The sequence below is a fragment of the Cydia strobilella genome, chromosome 4, assembly GCF_947568885.1.
Source record: "Cydia strobilella chromosome 4, ilCydStro3.1, whole genome shotgun sequence".
Lineage (NCBI taxonomy): Eukaryota > Metazoa > Arthropoda > Insecta > Lepidoptera > Tortricidae > Cydia > Cydia strobilella.
In genome coordinates this window covers 21,965,266-21,987,668 of record NC_086044.1, presented here as the reverse complement: position 1 = coordinate 21,987,668, position 22,403 = coordinate 21,965,266, and the positions used below count along the sequence as shown (strand labels likewise).

At 39.4% G+C, this 22,403-nt stretch overlaps 1 protein-coding gene across 1 annotated transcript in view; it reads left to right on the top strand.

Annotated features, from left to right (window-relative positions):
- LOC134740809 (nephrin) overlaps positions 1-22,403 on the top strand; it is a 675,842-nt gene that overhangs the window by 551,068 nt on the left and 102,371 nt on the right. The window contains exons 10-13 of the mRNA XM_063673431.1: positions 6,709-6,868; positions 10,789-10,993; positions 11,304-11,407; positions 11,702-11,843. Of these exons, the coding sequence (XP_063529501.1) occupies positions 6,709-6,868; positions 10,789-10,993; positions 11,304-11,407; positions 11,702-11,843 (611 nt within the window). The remainder of the gene's footprint in view (positions 1-6,708; positions 6,869-10,788; positions 10,994-11,303; positions 11,408-11,701; positions 11,844-22,403) is intronic.

Here is a 22,403-nt window from a genome sequence, read left to right as displayed (position 1 = left end):
TAGTTGTTATTCTCGTTTTTGAAAATATAGCTTTTAGGCCAAGCTAGATTACCTATTTCACATTGTAAAATATTCTCACTTAAGTTCAGACATCTAAGTAAAATACTTGGCAATGGCATACCCACAATACCATATTTCAAGGTCTGTAAAGTATTCTGCTAATATAAATAAATACCAGCGCCCTAAAGTTACTTTCACGGTCACGAAAGCAAAAACAATATTTCGGTACATGTTCCCGGAAAACAAATAAGTAAACAAGCAAGTAATATAGCCAAGTTAGTTCCGCACCAACGGAGAACGCTCTCCAAATAGGAGGAATGAGTAAAATAATGATTTGTTTTACGATCTCAAAGAAACTCATACGGAATCTAATAACAACAGAACAAGCGGGGTTATCAGGTGGAAAATTCTCTCTTTATTCGCTAATGGCGGCCATTTCCGTACGCGATTGCTGAGACGCGTCATAATGGGGTTTGATTCGATCCTTTCAAAGTGGGGATTGCTCCATTGGTTTCATGCGTGCTGACCATCAAGGATTCAATACGGTAGTACTGAAATGCTTAGAGTTTGTGCCCACTGTCATTCCATGTATTAGCGAGATAAAGGAGATCCCTAAACCCTAGGTTAGAATGGTTTAACTAAGTAATCAAAATATTACACTGTGACTGTGCCAGAAGCGTTTTGCGAATTGCTGCTACGACACAGCAAGCGACAGCTTTAACGGGACACGGCAGAGCATTAATTAGAGATTTGGCGCCGCTCTGATTAGACGCTTGTGACCGGCCAGGTGACGCGCGGCTTAACTGAATCTTGTTCACGCGCGTAATAGCTGTCCCGCTCTGTGTTTGAGCGACATCGAAGCGAAATCGCTGATGTTCCTTCATGTACAGTTGTTGCATATGTTGCATACTTATCAAGTTTATTTATTCCTAAAATATTACCAGTGGTTTCTTGTATTTCTCAACAATACCAAAAGCTCCATCAACAAAAAGTGCAAAATTTTCAATCAGAATATGTTGATTAGCCCTTCGATTTTCGTTTTTGGTGCGATGATCAAGATTTTTAAATGCAGTTACAGTTTTGGTGCCGTGACCAGGATATCTGAATGAATTAGATATTTAGCTTGCTAATTGATTACTTCAGCACTACACGTGGTAACTTTAACAGAACACACACAGTTGAGCAGAAAAAAAGTGTAGCAGCATGGGATCTGGTAGCTAGGACAGTGCCGCATTTAAAAAATCTACCTTGTATAACAATTTGAAATATGTACTCTTCTCGCTCCAAAACCTAGCACAGCTCCAGCAAATACTCAGCATTGCGTATATGTACGCTAGCCGATTTTCGTCTCTTTCAGAGTCGAGAGCAGTTAGTACACATGCAGAAGTAGCGATTTAACATTAATGGCATTTGCTTAGCAGCTTTACCGTCGGTACTCTGAGCAATATTTGTTTATTTTTACGAGCGTTAAACTTTTAAGAGATTCTGGGGCAGTGCTGGTAATAGCGGGTACGATTGTTTCTCATTTGGGTTAATGTTTTATTCGGGGTTCGGGCTGACAAGCTCTCGTTAAAAAAGGTCCGGCGTGCTAATTGTTTTAGGGTGGTGCCTTTGGCCATCTTCCGTTTTTAATGAGCACACCTTCGAACTTGGAATGTTCGACACAGAATACATAATGTAGGTATAAATAGTCAATGCAGCAATATGTCCAATGTGAGAAAGTTGTGGAGATGAAAGTACTAAGTTAGTCGGGTATATAATTTAAATTGGATATTTCCCTACATTTTCTCAATAAAACATTTTAAAGCAATCCTTAACATTCCCAGTCAGAAATCACAATTTTCCGATATTTCTCCACCGATTAAGAACAAAGCGAAAACCGTGATATGTTATAAGTATTATACATTATATATACTCTTTAGGTACTCTATATGTCACTACTTTAATCGCGTTAGACCCGTTAACTTTGTGACATTAATTTTGTGTAGGTACACAAAACGCGAGTTTAAAGTGTTAGACTTAGTTTTAATTAGAAACCCATCCAATGAATTTGATTTGTAGATTACCACAGAATAGAATAGAATAGAATAGAATAGAATAGAATAGAATAGAATAGAATAGAATAGAATAGAATAGAATAGAATAGAATAGAATAGAATAGAATAGAATAGAATAGAATAGAATAGAATAGAATAGAATTTCTTTATTTGCCAGAATACGTGTATAAGATGACATCAGAAAAGGTTTACATGTATCAGTATTCAGTCGAGGACACGACATGCAGTCTATATTTAGGACCGAATCGTAGCATTGGGCGTTAATGTTAAAATTAAAATCAATAATAAAGTTAAGTTTTAAATGATTGCGTCGAAATATCGGGAGCTCAAAAACAATACAAAAGGTAATCATGGTCTATACCAAGGTCAATATAAGTCTAAAGGGGCCCACTGACTATCAGTCCGCCGGACGATATCGGCCTGTCATTTGTTCGGAACTGTCAAATTTCTAACTGACAGGCCGATATCGTCCGGCGGACTGGTAGTCAGTGGGCCCCTTAATAATAAAGATGTTGTAGGTCCATAAAAACAAAACGAAATTGTTTCAAAACGAGTTAAGTTAGAATGTAATGATGACAAAAATGCATGAAGTTTGCTTTTTACCAACCACATGCATTTTTTTTTCTCATATAGTGGAGGTGCAGTGTTATAAGTATTACCTAAGTAGTACCTTATTAATATTGTCTTCGGTTACCGCGATAGTTACTCATGAAATAAAACTATGAAAACGGATTATATCGCGTATATTGAATTTATAATACATCCCGACGTTTCGAACTCTTTACAGCGTTCGTGGTCAACGGGTGACTGAGGAAAAATTACAAAATGCAAAAATACCCACATACTAAAATAATGAACAATCATAGACTACAAACTTTAAGTTTACTTTAAGTTTATGTAGTACCTTATTACATAAACTGAAATAAATGTCATATACGAAGGAAAAAATGATCAAAGTCTCCAGTGTCCAGAGCTGGAATGGAACCAGCGTCCCCCGTTTACCGGACAGGTGCCTGTACCACGGCTATATGGTCATGGTGGCATGGGTCGAAACTTCCAAGTATATGACAATTTCCCGAAGGCTTGTGGGGCCGCCTGGGTTAGCTTTAGCCGAGCGGTTCAGGCACCTGTCCGGTAAACGAGGGACGCTGGTTCGATTCCAGCTCTGGACACTGGAGGCTTTGGTCATTTTTTCCTTCGTATATGACATTTATTTCAGTTTATAGTTTAAATACTACTTTCGTCACTTCCTGGAGTGAGGAAAGTGCGACTTTCCTCACTCCAGGGAGTGAAACAATGTAGCTTTTTAATTTAGTGAAGGCCATGAACTTCATACTTTTATTACATTTTTTTTATGGTATGGTACGGTACGGTCCGGTCCGGTTCGGTCCGGTCCGGTCCGGTCCGGTCCGGTCCGGTCCGGTCCGGTCCGGTCCGGTCTCGTCTCTCTCGTCTTATCATATCGTACATATTATAATACTTTTTTTTTCTGTTTATTCTGTGTAATTCGAAATATATTTTAACCTTTAATATGTTCTCACTACTGAGGTGAAAAATTATGTGTGCAACACGAGAGCAAAGTTATTTTACATCTCGTGTTTATGAGTTCCTCGCTACGCTCAAGATTCTACCTTAGAATCTTTCGCTTTCTCGGGACTCAAAATAAACGCAAGAAAAACCAACTTTCCTCTCTTGTTGCACAAATAACTATTGTGTTCTCTCTATGTGTCACTACTCTATGATGCTAGTTTATAACATTTGTACTGGCCCATATAATATAGGAGTTACAATAAAAGTAGTTTTAATTACTTCCCACATCGCATATGTATTTTTAATTTTAATCTTCCGCCTTTTAAAACGTTTCAATATCCTTTCCCTTTCGAAACAACAGCGTCATTGGGCGAATGGGCGTAAATGCTTTCTGTTTGTACCGTGCGACTTCATTAGTATAAATTAAATTTCGTATCCTTCGTTAAGCCACTCTCATGTACCATGTACCTAACCCCCTTCCCCCACCGGCCTCAATATTGGCGTGCGTATTCAAACAAACCACATAAGTGGCCCTAGAATTTCATGCGACGGCACAGAAATTGAACGAACGGAAATGGAGGTCGATTCTAATGTAATAATTTGTTATGGTTTTGAACTAGTTTTGATACGACCATGGCGATCGTCTATCGTTTTGGTAACTTACTTGCGTGAGCTATTTTCAAGGTCAGTAGACCGACTTAAATTCGAGTCTAAAAGACTGTGATTAGACCAATTTTTATGTATGCGTGTGAAGCTTGGACGCTGACTCAGACAGAATACAGCAAGCTTTTAAAGAGCCTACTGACTATTAGTCCACCGGACGATATCCGCCTGTCAGTTGTTCGGAACTGTCAAATTTTTGTTCTAACTGAAAGGTCGATATCGTCCGGCGGACTGATAGTCAGTGGGCTTTTGTGGCGAAAAGGAAAATCTGGCGGAAGATTCTGGGGCTTATCGATGGAACTTGGAGGCGTAGGAACAATAGGGAGCTGGTTGCGGTGCCCAATATAATTGGCGAGATCAAAGCCACACGACTCCGCTGGCTTGGTCATTTAGAGAGGATGGGAGAGAATCGTGCTGTGAGAAGAGCGTATATGTGGCACCCGGGCGGAAAACGTCCGTCTGGGCGTCCCAGATACCGCTGGATTGACGAAGCCCTAGAAGACCTTACCGTCCTCGGAATACCCAACTGGCCTGAAGTGGCGCAGAATAGGGCAGAGTGGCGCTCTCTTGTATCAGAGGCCAAGTTCCTTTTTGGGTCACTGAGCCGGTGAAATAGTAGTAGTAGTGTAAAAATAAGATCATAACCGTACAAATAGTTAAATTGGAATCGGGCTTCTCGACATATAGAGGCGGCGAATGCGGTAGCGTTTTATTAAATACCAGCTGTAGTTAGCAGACTTTGACTCCTTTATTGCCCTTGCAAAAGTTTATTACATGCACCTCTTCCTGGAAATGGAGCCCGTCAATAACTCCAAAATTTAACGAGCAGAGGAATTTTAAAGGAAGCGACCGTGGACTCGTCTTATCGAATAGTTAATAAGTTTAAGCATTTAAGTGTATTTCGCTGTCATGTAACACAGCAACTTACTGTGCCGTTTAGCTTACGGCCAAAAGCTAAAAGACATGAGGCGAATGCTCGTCTTTCATTTGAATATCCTCATAAAAGTCATAAAATATGAAATAAAATAATCATTTAAGTATTTCAAACATAAGTCCTTGTAGCTTGAATCAACTTCGATGCATACAAATCAAAAAATTACACCCTAAATAGGTACATCTGATAGATATAAACTGGGCCATTATTCGAGAGGGAGGTACCATAAGCTAAAATTGGAAACTTATACCTATATGATTGGTTATTGATTCCCGGTTTCCTTCACGAGCACTCTTTAAAACTCAGCATAAAAACGGGTTATTTTTTATCACTATATGCAGGTCCCGTTTATACTGTTCAAATCACGTATTCAGTATTGTTTATCTAGGAGCTCTCGCTAGGGACGCGCGTGCATGCCCAAAATCTTTTGTTAAGAAACGAGTAAAATTTTTCAGAATATAACGACTACCTTTATTGTCCGTTGAAGTGGGGCCGGGCGAGAAAATAATGGAAGGGCCTTTTGTACATTTAGTAATCGCCCCCCTTTTATTATGGGACATTTATGTTTTTATTTAACACGCTAGGGTATAAAGTAATTTGATGCTAAATGGTCGGGCGTGGAGGTTTCATTTGCGATGAGCGGTGATTTTTAATACTCCCATATTTTCAGCGCAGCAATTGTTTTTGTTTAATACCTAGAATATTTTAGGTCCAACAGATGTAAACGATTAGGCCTAAAGTAATGAAACATATTAAAGCTCGTAATTTTATATCTACTTGGAAAAAGTATAAGGTGCAGCGGGGCAATCCTGACTGCGGGAAATTTCAGCTAATCGAAATATCTTCCATGTTTTACATTATTAACTACAGTGTCAACTATGTCCAGATAGCGGGAAAGCTTGTTCATAATTTCAATCAATTGTCAGTAAAAGAACTGTAGATAGTAGTTTTCGGTATTCAAAGTTGTACTTTATAACTTACCAGTCGAAATTGTCCCGCTGCACCTTAGAGTTTTTCAATATAGCAAAATTAGAAAATACAGCAATTAGTAAATTCATTGGGACGTCACAAGCAAAAGTTGGTTATACAGTGATAGTACCTATGTATCTATGTAATTGTAAGTAGCTGAATTGAATAGATCATGCGAATATTCCTTATTTCATTTTATTTGTTTTTTTAAGCATTTAAGAACATTTTCTCAAACATGCGCAGAAATATTGTCTTTATGTTCGTAAGAACAGGCTGCGAAAGAAAGCGCCGCCATCGAATTTCTATATAACATAACAGATCTTGGCCAGCAAAGTAGCCCCTCCCGTCATTGATAAGGACGTTGTTAACTCTTTTACGATACCTCTATTTTTGTAGATCTAAACCATGGTCTATTTTGAGTAAAATGTTCGTATATAAAGAGAACTCTTGCTTGCCTTGCGGCATCGGCTAAGCAGCTGTAATCACAGATACAATTTCTATGGTCTGTTGTTGTAAAAAAAAAACATTCCTTTAACCAAATTCTTTTGTTGTCAGGACCGGCCTTTAGCCCACAACGCGTCAGCGCGCGTATTCCACAGCAACCAGAGTCTCGTGCTACAAAAAGTTACAAGGCACTCTTCTGGACGATATGCTTGCTCAGCGCTCAACGCGGAGGGCGAGACGGTCTCGAATGAGCTGCATTTTCGTGTCAAATGTGAGTATAACATTATCATAATTTAACACACAAGTCAATTCGAACACCTTCACTCGCTCGGTCAATCAGCTCAATTGTCACCCGCTAATCGTCTTAGTCGAAGTCGAAGACAATATTATACAATAACTAGTTGATATTGTGTAATATTGTCTTTGGTTACCGCGATAGCTACTCATGAAATAAAACTATAAAAACGGATTATACCGCTTATATTGAATTTATAATACATCCCGACGTGATTCATGGTCAACGGTGATCGAGACAAAACTACGATATGCAAAACTACCCACATATAAAAATAATTAACCATCATAATATATAAAAAAAATAGTTATTGTGTGTTTGACCACCACATTCCGTAAATTCCAAAATTAATTACATACTTCGCTGGGTCAGCGACACGAAGTGGATCTGAAGGTGACATTACGGTCAAATGCTTTCCTTTTTGTAATAATAAAAAATCTTGGCCTCCGATACTAGATTTCGCCATTCGTTCCTGTCCTGTGCGATCCGACGGCATTCAGCCGCTTGGATGACACACAGGTCTTTCTAGACCTCATCGATCCACCGGTACCTAGGCCTTCCGACCGGACGTCTCCCAGTTGGTCGCCCCAGATAAGCTCTCTTGGCCGCACGATCCTCTCCCATCCTCTCCACGTGGCCGAGCCAACGAAGACGAGCAACCTTACTCTCGCCGATGATGTTGGGCTCGCTCACCAGTTCTTCCACCTCCAAGTTCCTCCCCACTCTCCAAGAGCCATCCTCACGTCTTGTAGGGCTTAGGCTCCTTCTAAAGATCTTCCTCTCTGCCACCAAGAGCTTGTTTTCCTCCCTCAGGGTCAACATCAAAGCTTCGCATCCATATACATACATAAGATCTGAAACGGAAATTCCAAAATTACAACTGAAGAATGTGCCAGTCAGTGTGACACGGACTTAACCCAGAAAGACGTCGGTGTAATATGAGCCATCCTTAACTCGTGAGCAGCGCTCATTACCGCTCAGCGCTGAGTCGCTCAAATGCGCCCAATTCATTAATCGCACCAACCGCAGTAGCGCCTCGCGGCCACGTGGCGCGGGTCTATATCACTAACCTCAAGCCGAAAAGTCGCATCTCCACATGGCTTCCATAATCACATACGGCTTTTTGCAACCCAGATTCGAATACGTCTCCCCCACACCCAGAAACGCCTCCAGCAAACTTTCCTCTAATTGTTTTTCCCCGACGTTTGCAGTCTAAAAGAAAACAACGACTCGACTTCGTTGCTTAGCGATTTAAGACTAAACGGAGTTCTTGCCTTTTTTATTCGAATTAAGCGATCATTCGCGCGCCCGATGCGCTCAACATTTCAGGAGAGTCATAACAATAGAGCAATCGGTGGGAAAAGACTAAATTGTACCTGGCACTGCTTAAAGTATCTGTGAGGATTTCTAAACAATGGTCAATTAGCGGAGCAGAAAGCGGATTTGGTGGCGGTGATTAAGCACCGAAGATAAATAATGGATATAAATTAAATAAGAGTCGCCACAGGTGTGTACCGTCACAACAAGACGGCACATTTAATGGCGCATTACGCGGGATGCGGTAATAAATTGTTGTTGCTCGGCGAATTGTTTTGTAATAAAGTTACTCGGAGAGACGATTGGCCATTACGGACCGTTTTTATCGCATCGCCGCCCGTGCACTCTTTACGGATACTTATTGCCCTTTAATTACTTTCTATTGCGACTGGAAGTTTCCGAGCGCTCATGTAAAGGGGTGCCGTGTCCTACATACAATTAGTGGGTAGCGCTGAGACTACCGATTTGCATATTTCGAAGGGCCCTCAATTTAGAATGTTTGACTTCGATTTCTCTAACAATTTTGGGATAAATTCTTGAACCGTTAAGGGTATATAAACATACTTGAATCAATTTCAACATCTACGCACCATTTTCGCCTGAATATCGTAGCTGGTAGAATTTGGGTCACAACAACAAAGTGAGCGCTCGACGCTTGCTTCTAAAGGCAATTAGCGGTGGTCATAGTTTTCCGTACTTCCCGGGCCGCTCACCCATCGCGCTCAATTACAATTTAATATGTAGGCTTGCCAACGGCCGTTCCGACCTTGCATCAATATTAAACGAGATCTTAAAATTAATTGTTACAATCGTCGACTCCTTTTGCATTTTAAATTGTTTCGGGTAACTTGGCCCGGGCGTATCGAAGCGGTTATTTCTGTGATTCGTTTTTTATTATCAAACTTTGTTGTTGGCTTTTTTGTGTGATGTTGACACGCAACAATACACCTACAATTATGACGCGTCGCTGAATACGATTCATGCCTCGCGTCAATTTTGAAGGCTCCGATAAAACAATGTCGCTCGACTTCAAGGCATTTTGTCCTCCTGTCACGGACTCACCCAGGCGCGATGCAATGTGTAGGGCACGTTGTGAATGCCTCGCAACCTTTGTGACAGAGTAAAATAAGTAGGATCTCTCAATAAATGCAAACCAGCTGTGTAATTATCTGTTTATTATAAGTTCATAATTATCCACTTTATGAATTAATTCCATTACCAAATGGGCCAGTCCCGGCAAATGTAGTTTTTTTGATGTCAAACCAAACAGTTACCTAAAGAATAGGAGATGCGCTACTTTTCCTTATTACATTACTATTCTCGTGTCACACACGTGTCGTGGATGATCGAACCGCTTATAATGCACGATACACTCGGTGTCACCGTTCACTTAAAGAGAGAGTGACTGACCTGGTTGTCCCGGTTCCTCAAACGATGTTTTCAAAACAGTGAGGAATGTTTTGTTTCAAGCGTAATTCGTCCGTACAATGAGCTTCTTTGAGCGCTCCTCGCAATTTGAATATTTTCGCTTTGATCACACCCAAGTGATGTCGAAAACGCGTTTATTAGACGCAACTTGGTAATGATGCCGACATTCAAGCGGGAGGGAATTGATTCCTTACAATGAAGTAAAATACGGCGTGTGGGTTGGGCTGATGTTAATCGCGATTAATTTATCACTGCATGTGTCGCGGTGCTCGCACTTGATCAAAGTCTGCGAGTCGGGACCGACCGGCAACTCTTCAAAGGGGCACAATTGCACGGGAATTGTATTGGGGTGGGTACTGGCGTTTTTCAAGCATTGATTACGCTGCTTTTCCACTGAGGCGGAGACGTGTGGAGGTGAGAGGAATCACCCGATAGCATCCGTATCTTCTCCGGTCCGCTGGATCCATTTTAGTGAAAATATAGCCTAAAGCGATTTAAAAGTTAAAATTCTGGTGATGCTGTTTAACATTTATCCAAAACTTGCAATGCAGCAGAGTAATCCATAGTTTTTTTTCTTGTTATGTTCGTGTTGCTGGTATAAGACAGCGTACCCTAGACGTTATTCAATTTCCAACTGACTATATTAGCAGACGGTCTGGTGGTGGTGGTGGTCTGGTCTGGTGGTGATTTTGTCAAAAATGTCTACACCCAAGATCAATCCTATAACAAAATTATTTTTTATATAAATGTGTACATAACGTTAGAATGAGGATATAGAACAAAAAAAAATACGTGAACACATTTTATTAAAAACATGTAGTTTTGAGCATTCAATTCAGAGAAATAATTAATCCCGGCCTTTACTGTTATAGTTATCATGATTCGTACCAACACAGTAAAACACGTACAAGAACGACATATGTACGTGTTTCGACATGTAAAAGAATCTCTAGAGCTTTGCCGAATATAAATGAAAATGCTACAATTCTGGGATTTAAGCAGTTAACTCAAAAGTACCTAGTTATAAGATACGAAATATAATACCTACGTATGTTTGCGTGTGTTCATAATAAAAACATCAATCAGTACATTTTCAAAATGGAAATATGAATGTTTGTTTATTGTACGTTCCAATTTGTATTTGTCTTCAGACGCACCATCATGTCGCACCGGCGCGGGTTCGCCCTCCGGCGTGTCCGTAGTCGGCGCGGCGCGGGGCGAGGCCGTAGTCATCGTATGCGAAGTCGACGCAGACCCACCGGCAGCTGTGTTCAAGTGGAAGTTCAACAACTCGGGCGAGACCATAGATGTGGCTGCCGACCGGTATACGTCCAACGGCAGCGCTAGTAGCCTCAAGTAAGCTCATAATATTGAAGATCAGTGATGTCCAATGTCCATAATAGAAAGAACCCACGAGACTTCTTTTTCTACTAAGTTTTCTTTCTTTTTGAGAGGCTAGAATCTTCCTCAAAACAAATGAGATATCCACAGGGGTTTCTAGAGCGATTTTATATCTCGAATCTTTTTAAAACAGAGTTTAACAACATATTCAGTTAATAAGTAACCAATTATTCCTGCGTCACAATTTTCAACGTAAGTTCCGAAATTTTTCGGAATGTTTACTTGTCTTAAACCTCGTTTACCATATCTGAAATGTTGTCTGTAGATACACGCCGGTGGCGGACTTGGACTATGGCACATTATCCTGCTCGGCGTCCAACGAGGTGGGCTCGCAGCTCGCGCCCTGTGTCTTCCAAATGGTAGCTGCCGGTAAGCGAAAATAACAAGAAATTACTAACTGAATACTCTGAATAGGCCGCCTGGACTTTTCAAATTAAAAACTTGTTAGTAAAATCATGATCGAATGTTTTTGATGAGAACCGAGTATAATTTTTGTAACTGGCTGATGGCTGCTCTTGATAACAAATCTTAACAAACTTTTGCCCAGGAAAATCAATAGCCTTGCCTTAGGGGTTGTCAGTAACTTTACCTAACGTCTTAACAGGCTTATTCAACCGATTTCCAAAAGGTTGACAATTTCATTAAACAGTCATTGTTGTACAGGCAAACCGCATCCGCCTCGCAACTGCTCCCTATGGAATCAGACGGCGGAATCAGTAGAAGTGGCATGCCTGGCCGGCTTCGACGGTGGCCTGCCTCAGACTTTTCTGCTGCAGGTCTACTCTGCAGGCGAGAGCATGCCCAGGTAAGTTACATCTTAAGGTAACTACAGCATATCTGCTCCGAAAAATAGATGGTGGAATCAGTGGAGGTGGCGTGCCTGGCCGGCTTCGACGGCGGCCTGCCTCAGACCTTTCCGCTGCAGGTGTACTCTGCGGGCGAGAGCGTGCCCAGATAAGTTACATATTAAGGGGCCCACTGACTATCAGTCCGCCGGACGATATCGGCCTGTCAATTGTTCGGAACTGTCAAATTTTTGTTCTAACTGACAGGCCGATATCGTCCGGCGGACTGATAGTCAGTGGGCCCCTTTATGGTAACTCCAGCATATCTAAATTATGTAATACAGCCATTCTCAAAGTGTGCTCCGAGGACCCTATTGGGCTCCGCAAATGCTCTGTTGGGGCTCCGCGAGGATATTTGTAATAATAATAAGAAGAAAACAGCTCTTCTATAAGTATATCCGGTCCATGGTGACGAACGAAATTATTTAATTTGGGGCTCCGTTAAATATTTCGCTTTCCAAAAGGGTTCCGTCACCAAAAAAGTTAGAGAACTGATGACGTAATAAAAGCTTGTGTACGTGTAGTAACTGTTTATTGCTCAAAAAGTACATTTGATAGTCTGTCAAATTACGTTTACATGACATGGCTGGCTTCTTTTCTTTTCTTGGCTGTGTAAAAGCTCTGAGCTTCGAGGTGACACCGTTATGGTCGCCTTTTTAAGTGCCGTCGCCTTCGTTACTTCAACTTGCGCTGGCATCCTCGATAAACGCCTTTAAGAGTGGCATTTTACATGAGAGGGGAAAATAGACATACTTATCCCAAAAGTACCGGTAGTGTAGGTACGTGAAGAACATTTTAAATGTACCGTAAAAAACCTGTTACTATCAAACTTTTTAGTTTCAAATTCGATTGTTTGCACTACATTTAGTATACACACTTACTCAAGGGGTGTATGCAGATACACCCCTCGCAGCGCCAAGGGCGTAACGTTGACTACGTTATGTTACAAAATAATACATACATACATACATACATACATACATATAATCACGCCTATCTCCCGGAGGGGTAGGCAGAGACCACGGATTTTCACTTGCTACGATCCTGACATACCTCTTTCGCTTCCTTCACTTTCATAATATTCCTCATACACGCTCGCCGGTTTAGGGTGCTCTTGACCTGGCCTTTCTTCAGGATTTCCCCGATCTGATCAGAGAAAGTCCGTCGAGGTCTGCCCCTTCCAACTCCCGTTTCTACCTCTCCCTTATACACTCTCTTTGTTAGCCTTCTTTCACTCATTCTTTCCACGTGTCCAAACCATCTCAACATATCTTTCTCAATTTTTATTTATTATTTATTGGAAACAATGTAAGTTTACAGTTTAAAACCAATTCACTTACATGCTAGGAGTACAGATATGAGTAGGAACATGGAAACTAATTAAAACTAACCTCAACATTAATACTTATAAAAACATGCGCATAAAAATGTCAAAACAAATTCTAATTTCAAATTTACTTACACGCTAGGAAACAAAAAAAAATCGGGTATAATATTAAACAATGTCAATAAAATATACAACATATAAAATAAAATGTCATGACAGTCAATTAAACTTATAAAAATTCAAAAATTGCCTTTTGTCACTACATCTTCGCTCAGTCCACACTTTTCCCTTATCACACTGTTCCTAATTCTATCTTGTAATCTCACACCACACACACTTCTCAACGCTCTCATTTCCACTGCATTCACTTGGCTCTGAAAACAACAAAAAAATACAAAATAATATTGTTAAATAAATAACGAACCATGTATATTTTTTATTATAGACCCGATAAAATACCGGTAAAAATGTCCAACGCTGCAAAGAGTTCGAAACGTCGGTGGGGAAATTCAATATACGCGATGTAATCCGTTTTCATAGTTTTATTTCATGAGTAACTATCGCGGTAACCAAAGACAATTTTAAAAATGTCCAAGTTCCTCATACCTACATTATTCCGCAAATTAGTACCCGTATGAACATCCGTGGTTAAAAGGCAAACATCATTATTTTAAAGCCCAACGTAAAGTATGAGCCCTTCTCGCTATATTTTATTTCCTGTACTATTCCGGAGCCCTCGGGAGTACGTTAATGAGAGCGCATAATGGAAGGGACCAGCGGCGGCGACAACGTTTTTATCCGGACATTTGGGCCTGCGAGACTTCTGGCTATTCTTTAACTGGTTTGCAGCGGCTGTGAGTTTATCCCTCTTTTTCCTATGGAAAAGCTAATAATGTTTTTTTTTTTTTTTCATTTTTTTTTATTTATTAAGTACAGCCTCATCGTATGTATTTACATATGTTGCATTACAATTAATAGTGTCAAAGACAATACGACAATTATATATTGTTCATAGCTGAAGTCTTTTATAAGACCTTTTGTGACCAATAAACGATTTTCATTTTCATAAGAGTTGTCACAGTTCTTCAACAATTTATTTGTATATATATTAAATCACATTTACAATCGTGTCTTTCGCGAATTTATTTTACCCGGTTGTAAATGTGATTTAATATGTGTTCAAAACGCGAAAGTTTTAAACGTTATAATTTATTTGTATCCCTGATTTTTTTTTATTTGGATATGTCATAATGTATGAGACCATTGCCAGTAACTAGCCTACCTACAAATTATTTCGCTGTACTCTTTTCACATGAGATCCTTTTCTTATATAACTTAACACCTAAATTCGTAGTAAACATCGGTGAAAAGAGTTTTACTGAACACTGATTTAAACTTTCAAGATTTTTACTCATTATTATTCACAACGACAGGACTTAATCGCCTAAAATAAGTTTTAAATTTACCTCCGACGTTTCGAGGACGGCGTTGTCCCCGTGGTCTCGGAGGAGACCGGCTAAAGTTGACATCAACATCTTCTAGGCGCGCGAGTTTTCCGAACTACCCGCACTTGGTCTTGTTTATTAACTTGAACGTTTTGCGCACTAGGGATGTCACTGGATCGACACACAACACTCACGATATTCGATTTTTCAACTTTCGATATTTGTTTTCGCTTACACTTACTAATGACTGGCTTCCATGTGGATGAGATCTTAAAACCTTCGTCTCGATTGAAATTTCTGTTTTTTGATTTCAATGGCTTCACGGATTTTTGTACTATAAAACCCACGATCTGTAGAAAGTATTCTAGGGTAGTGAAGCTCAATCCAGTGGTTGTGGCTTATTTTACGGGATTAAGTCCCGTCGTTGTGAATAATAATAAGTTTTACTGGTCAGCCAATAGAAAGTATTCTAGGGTTGTGAAGCTCAATCCAGTGGTTGTGGCTTATTTTACGTGATTAAGTCCCGTCGTTGTGAATAATAATAAGTTTTACTGGTCAGCCAATAGACTAGGGTTGTGAAGCTCAATCCAGTGGTTGTGGCTTATTTTACGTGATTAAGTCCCGTCGTTGTGAATAATAATAAGTTTTACTGGTCAGCCAATAGAACAGCTGTGGAAAGCTTTGTGAACAACAGCCTTGTCCAAATAGAATATCTGCGTCTACCGTCTGATGAACTCATTCGTCGTCGGCGATTTGCGTATTTCCTAATACGGTTGACGTCGTATGAGCGAGGGATTTTCATTTGCATTTTCTATAAAAAGGGACCTTATTGTCGATGGCGCTTACGCCGCACAGCTTCGCGCGGCATTGTATTTATATCGGAGCATCGTTAATAATGGCGTAAGCGCCATCGACAATAAGGTCCCTTTTTTATAGAAAATACCACATATTGGGCCAGGTTTGCATATTCCAACAAATTTGAAAAATATAGCAATAAGTTGTTTTTCTTCACTTCTTGTCGAATACAACGATCCATTTCATTTAGACTATTTAAAGAAAGAAGAATTACAAAGCAAAATAATTTTCTAATAATTCTTTGGAATTGTTAATCCAGGTTCATGCCTATAAAATACCTACCCTTAGGTTACCGGAACGGCCATCAAAGCAATTATACCTAGCTTCTAATAGCAAAGCCGTATAGGCGAAAGGTCATTGCCGAAATAGCCGCTATCAAGTCCAAGGAAATTCAAGGTAGATTGCATTCTATTCCAATTTAAGAAGGTTCAAAATCCAAAAACACTATGAAGCTAGTTTCCTTGGACGTATTGCAGTGCATCCTAAAAGGTGCTCGCTAATTAGTATTATTTAACTATGCAGAATGCATGCACAAGACGTGTTCTAGCAGCTGTGGTCGGCGTTGTTAGGGAGATTCACCCGATTCAATTAGGTTGCCTCTGTAAAATGCGGTACAACGACAGAATAACGACTTGACAACGTTACAAGAATTACCCAATTAGGAATGTTACTGTAACGAGACGAGATATGCGCACATATTATTATAGCATGTACTTCCAAGGTAGAAACTCATTGCTTTCATAATTTAGACAACGATGTCTTCAGGCGAATGTTGGCTTACAAAATTCCAAGAAAATATAGGTACTTAATTATTCTTTGTAGTTGAAATTTCAGTATCATTTTGTTTGGGTGAAAATTTATTATATTAGTAAACCTAAAGGGATTCTTCACATGGCTATAAATTATTTAATATTGCAGCTAATGCAGCAGTTACGTAAACATTTTTATAATGACCTTAGAAATAAATCAAATTCTATAAATAGATCACAGATTTATGAAGTCGTTATGGTTAACAATAGGAACATTAAATTTAGTAATTTTATAGATCACCAATGTCAGAAAAAAAACTCATACCTTGTGTAGTTGTAAAGGTTAATGTAATGAATTCTCAAAAAACCACAGGTTATTGATAGTCACAGTCATAGTCATACATTTATTCAAAAAAACAATACAGGTATTGTGTGTGCCTTAAAACTAAAATTATAATTATTCAAAACTTAGTGAGATCATAATATAATAAGCCTAAATCTTAAATATTATCAAAAACTTCGTCCACGGTGTAATAAGCAACCTCTCAATAAAAATCTTTTCAATTCCCTATGAAACACCGATTAATCCGCAATGATTTTTAGTTCAGTAGGCAATCAGTTATAAAGGCTTATTGCTTGATGACCAGCGGAGTACGCAGCAACCTCGAGTCAAGTCATGTTTTTGTAGGAATATTTTCGATTTGGTATTAGAATTAAATCAGAAACCTATCGGATCAAATGCCCTAATAGGTACATGTACACACGTGCGTGTACACTATTACGTGAGGATTACGTACTGATTATGTGGAATTCCAATTAAGTATGGATTAAATTAGTTAAATCGATTCACTAAATGAATGCCCAGGATAAACTGGCATAGAATATTGTATTTTCATCTAGAAATTACTAAGCAAGCTTAATAAATTCAATTTATAAAAAAAGAACACAATATTTTTTATTATACTGACACATGGTTTACAATCTTTTTTACATGTTGGATGATGACGATGATTCTTTTGAACGATTTCGGCCACAGCGACTGTGTTCTCTAGATTAGGCATTTTTAATAAGCGTTATTAGAGTGCAGCTGTACCACTCTCGGGTGCGCCTTAAGCTGGCTCACGTACTCTATCTTCTTCTTTTCTTTTAGATAATAATATTATGTTCTATTAAGTCCCCGGCAAACTCGGTTCTCCATACAAACGTAGTTACGCTTGCATTTTAGAACGACTAGCTACTAGATTGCTCTGAAACTTTGTACTTACTAATAGGGTAAGGTATCTAGGTGTGTAATTAGTTTATGTAGCTTCAGATACCATAGTTTAAAAAAATACAGCGAATTTAAGTTTTTCATACATAACTTGTTTTTGCTCTATTTCGTTTGTTTTATATCATCATTCGCTTGCCCTTGTCCCATTCACTTGGGGTCGGCGCAGCATGTCTTTTTCTTCCATACCTCTCTGTCACCCGTCATCTCATCATTCACTTGCGTTAGTTTCATATCATCTTTCATCCACCAGTCCATCCACCTTTTCCTCGGTTTTCCTCTCCTCTTACCTCCCTCCACATTCATTCTTAATACCTTTCTCGTCACATGACTTTCATCCCTCCGCATCACATGCCCGTACCATGCTAGGCGATTTGCCCTTACTTTTTCTGTTATGGGTGCAACTTTCAGGCTTCCTCTTATATACTCATTCCTTATCCTATCCATTCTCATCACGCCACACATCCACCTTAACATTCTCATCTCCGCTACATGCAATCTCTTTTCATCCGTTACCTTTAGGGCCCAACACTCTGACATACATGATGACAGGTCTTATGATCGTTTTATAAATTTTGCCCTTCAAACGAAGGGGCATACGGGCGTCACAAATGGTTCCCGTAACCTGTCGCCATTTCATCCATCCTGTGCTAATCCGGTTTTTCGCGTCACGTTCAATATCGCCATCGCACTGTACGAGCGAACCGAGGTACTTGAAGTCGGAGCAGACCGGCAATGTAACGCTATCGAGTTCTATGGCAGCAAAACTGGAGAGACCGCCAAAATCGCAGAATATGTGTTCTGTTTTAGATCTGCTGATCTTTAGGCCAACAGTCTCCAATTTTTGCCGCCATTTCTCAAGTCTGCTCTGCACCTCTAGTTCGTTTTCACCTATAAGCACAATGTCATCAGCAAACAGCATACACCAAGGTGCCTCCTCCTGTATGTCCGACGACAGAGCGTCCATAACTAGCAGGAAGAGGTAAAGGCTTAAAGCCGATCCCTGGTGCAAGCCTACTGTGATACTGAACCTGTCGGTGGTGCCAGCAGCTGACCGGACGCGTGTACAACATCGGTTGTACATTGACCGGATTAGCTCAACATACTTCCCAGGCACGCATTGCTCTTGTTTCTTTCGTTTGTTTTATATACTAGAGCTATATAAACTAATTACAGACCTTGATATACCTAATGTCATTGTATGTGCAAAGTTTCATTACAATCCAATACTTAGTTTTAAAATGAGAACGAAACTCCGTTTGTATAGGAAGGTGAAATTCGGCCGAGATTGCCGGGGACTCTCAAACATACACCCTGTTCTTACGTTTGCACGATCGTAAAACCAAAATACATCAGGTCTAATATATGAACCTTATAAAGACATCCCGGTTAATAAAAGAGCGAATCTGCATGTTCATACGATTCATTTTACAACGGCATTCAACACGCGCATGTGTCATTTTTCATTCATAGAGTATGCCTTTTGAGCTTTGGGCGGCACCAGGCACAAAAATGTCCCGAAGCAGCCTCATTAAACTTTATCCGTGTTCATTATGGAGAACTCCATACACATTGACATAAGTAAGAGGGGAAGTTCAAAGGCAATATCTGTCACAAGATGGGTAAGTAGGTAAATTTTTGTAGGTAATAAAATAAATTTTCTTCTAATGAGCCGACTAAAAAAGTAACCGTAAAAAATATGTTGGTAAATTAACTTTCTGTTGAGGTTTTCTAGAGGGACTACAATGTTTTACAGAAAAGAAATAGGCAGATTTTTAAGTTACGGTTTGTAAACCTTCAACCTAGCATAAAAGAGAAAAAAAGTTTCCTTTTATCTTCCAAGATCATTAAATTATAAGTAATTGTCCGGGTACGTGTCATAATACTCATAATCGCTCCATGTTCAATGCGGAATGCTCAGCTTCACGCATTCTCCTTAACGTAGCCTTACATTTACTTCATTGTACATTCCCGGCTCAGCCCCGCAGATTGGCCCACGATTTATTCAAAAGGAAGGGTAGGTACCTGAAGGTCGCAAAGAATATTCATTACAGGGATTTTATTTGCGTTTGCTATTTACTCTTAATTATCTTACGCGAGTCTTTGAAGTCCAAAATGTTCATGTAGGCCCTGTACATGGCCTTTATATTACTTATATAAAAAATAATCTTATAAAAATATAATCTATGCAAAAAGACGAAATTCATCGGGCGCGAGTCCCTCGTGGGGTCCAAGCGCACTTAGGCTATTTTAAGAAATTATCTATAAGGATAGCGGACGTCGCCGACCGCAGAGATGGCATCATCCTTCTTCTTCTTCTTCGTCTTTGCCTTTATCCCATTATTTGGGGTCGCCGGTTCATGCGCCAGGACCGTCTGTCCTGGGTTGTCTATGGATTTAATTGGGCTCGTTCTAAATCCTTTGACACGGTGGACCACTAAGTAGCAGGCCGGCGTCCTGGTCCTCTTTTGGTTTCCTGAAGGGCCAGCGCCTTTTTCACGACATGGTCATCGCCACGCCTCATAGCATGTCCATACCACCTAAGCCTCTGTTCGGAGAGTTTCTCAGTGATGGGCGCTAGTTTGAAACTTCCTCTGATGTGCTCGTTACGCACTTTATCAAGTCTAGTTACACCCGCAGCCCATCTCAGCATCCTCATTTCGTTGGTATGGACTTTCTGTTCGTGCACCTTTTTCAGCGCCCAGCACTCAGTTCTGGCCTCATGCATCGTAAATCTCGGTCTACGGATTAATATTGTGAATTGCTGTTTAAACTACATTCGTAAAAACTAGTGCCTACTTCAAATTCCTGGGATTAGTTGTCAAGCAGACCTCAGGCTCTCATGAGCCGTGGCAAAATGCCGGAATAACTCAAGGAAGATGTTTACAACTACATACCATATTTAGGGCGTAGCCAGAGTTGAATTTAAGATAGGGCAGCCATAATTACAGGTAGGGCGCGATACCTATAGTATATCAAAGTCGATGGTATTTCTTAAGGTGTAGGGCAATGGGATTTTTAGGTGGGGCATTGCCCCATAATGCCCCATAATTCAAAGTAACTAGATGAGGCGGCACCCCCTTATTTTGTTACACTTATCGTGTTGATAAAATACGCCAAGTTTTGTAACTTTATCTCAAATACACGGGAGTGGTCAATCAATGAAAATTTTCAAACTATGAAATTAAAAATATATATATATACTTTACATTTTTATATAATTAGTTGGTTTCACATTATTTAAAAATGTAGTTTGTAAGTTATTAAGTAAAAATTATTTTCATTTCTATTTTTTATGAATTTCCATCAAATTTTCAATCTAACTTTTGGAAAATCAATTTTTTTTTAAATAAAAATGTTTTTTTACATAAAAAATTATAAATCACATATATAAATATATTTCTAAATAAAAAAAAATGGAATTAAACAATAAACTACAAAACTAACTAAAATATTTTATTCAAAAAGACCTCCGCGAGCTGTACCGGGTGCAAAGGTGCCCATCACACTTGCCGCGTTACCACGTTGGATAGCGATGGCCAACCTTTGCACCAGGTACGATCCCGCGCGAAATTTTCTAAATTGTGTGTATTTGCAGCAAACAAACAAATAAACGCTTTATCTATCTATCTATCTATCACATATTAAAATACTGTGATAACATTCAAATAAAAACTAAAAAAATAATACAATTTTTTTTTTGGATTTCATAGAACATAAAATAACAATGGTTGAGACCAAAACTTAGTGTATTTTATCAGTATAATAAGTGTAACAAAATTTAAGGTGGTGCCCTGTCGGAAAATTTAGAAAAATGTTTTTTGAACCACCCTACATACATACATACATACATATCCACAACAAATCCAGATCAAATGCAAAGTCTGTCACCACAACCAGAATAAGCCTCCTATGTGTGCTCAGTGAGCAAACAACATCAATCAAATTATAATTAAAATAAAGTTTTGAATTAAAATTGGTACTCTACTCGTTGATGGAAACGAATGATTTACCACTGACGATTTTTACTCATTATTATTTACAACGACGGGACTTGATGGCGTAAAATAAATTTTAAATTTACCTCCGACGTTTCGTAGACGGCGTTGTCCCCGTGGTCTCGGAGAAGACCACGTCTGTCTTCTCAACGCCGTCCTCGAGACGTCGGAGGTAAATTTAAAACTTATTTTACGCGATTAAGTCCCGTCGTTGTGAATAATAACGAATGACTTAATATCATACACGTGCCAACGACTTATATTGTTTACTTGATAAGGGCCAAATCAGTTATTCGCTGCAGAATTTGTTCCCCCGGGCAACACCGCAGGCAAGTTGCATAATAATGCCAACTTTTGATCGAGAACTTTGCGGGATATGGGGAGCACTTTATTTGAACGGGTGTCAGGTGTGCGAGTCGCGGTGAAATGAGTATTCACATACTATATTCTGTAATACGGTGTATGAAAAACTTACTGTATTTTACACTAGCAAAAATCTAAGTAAATGTGGGTACATTTTTGCAAACAACTGTGCGATCTTTTACATTATACTCTGGCGAAGATTAAATTAAATTTTACTTAAGCTACTCGTAATATTCCTGATTTGATTCTACTTACAAAATTTTAATCAAGTTTCAAACTCATAGAAAGTAAAGGTTCTGATTTCAAAAACGCAAAAATCGCTCGAGTTTTAAGAGACTAAATTCTCCTGCCTTGAAATTAAAATTGCCGTCACTTCACAAAACTCATGATTTCAATTAAAATAACGGATCAAAGCACGGTTTCATTGTGTTAAATGTAACCTGAGCGACGACACATTTTAATTATTTTTCTAAAACAAAACCCTTCCCTAAAGTTGTCTCATTTGACCTGACGACG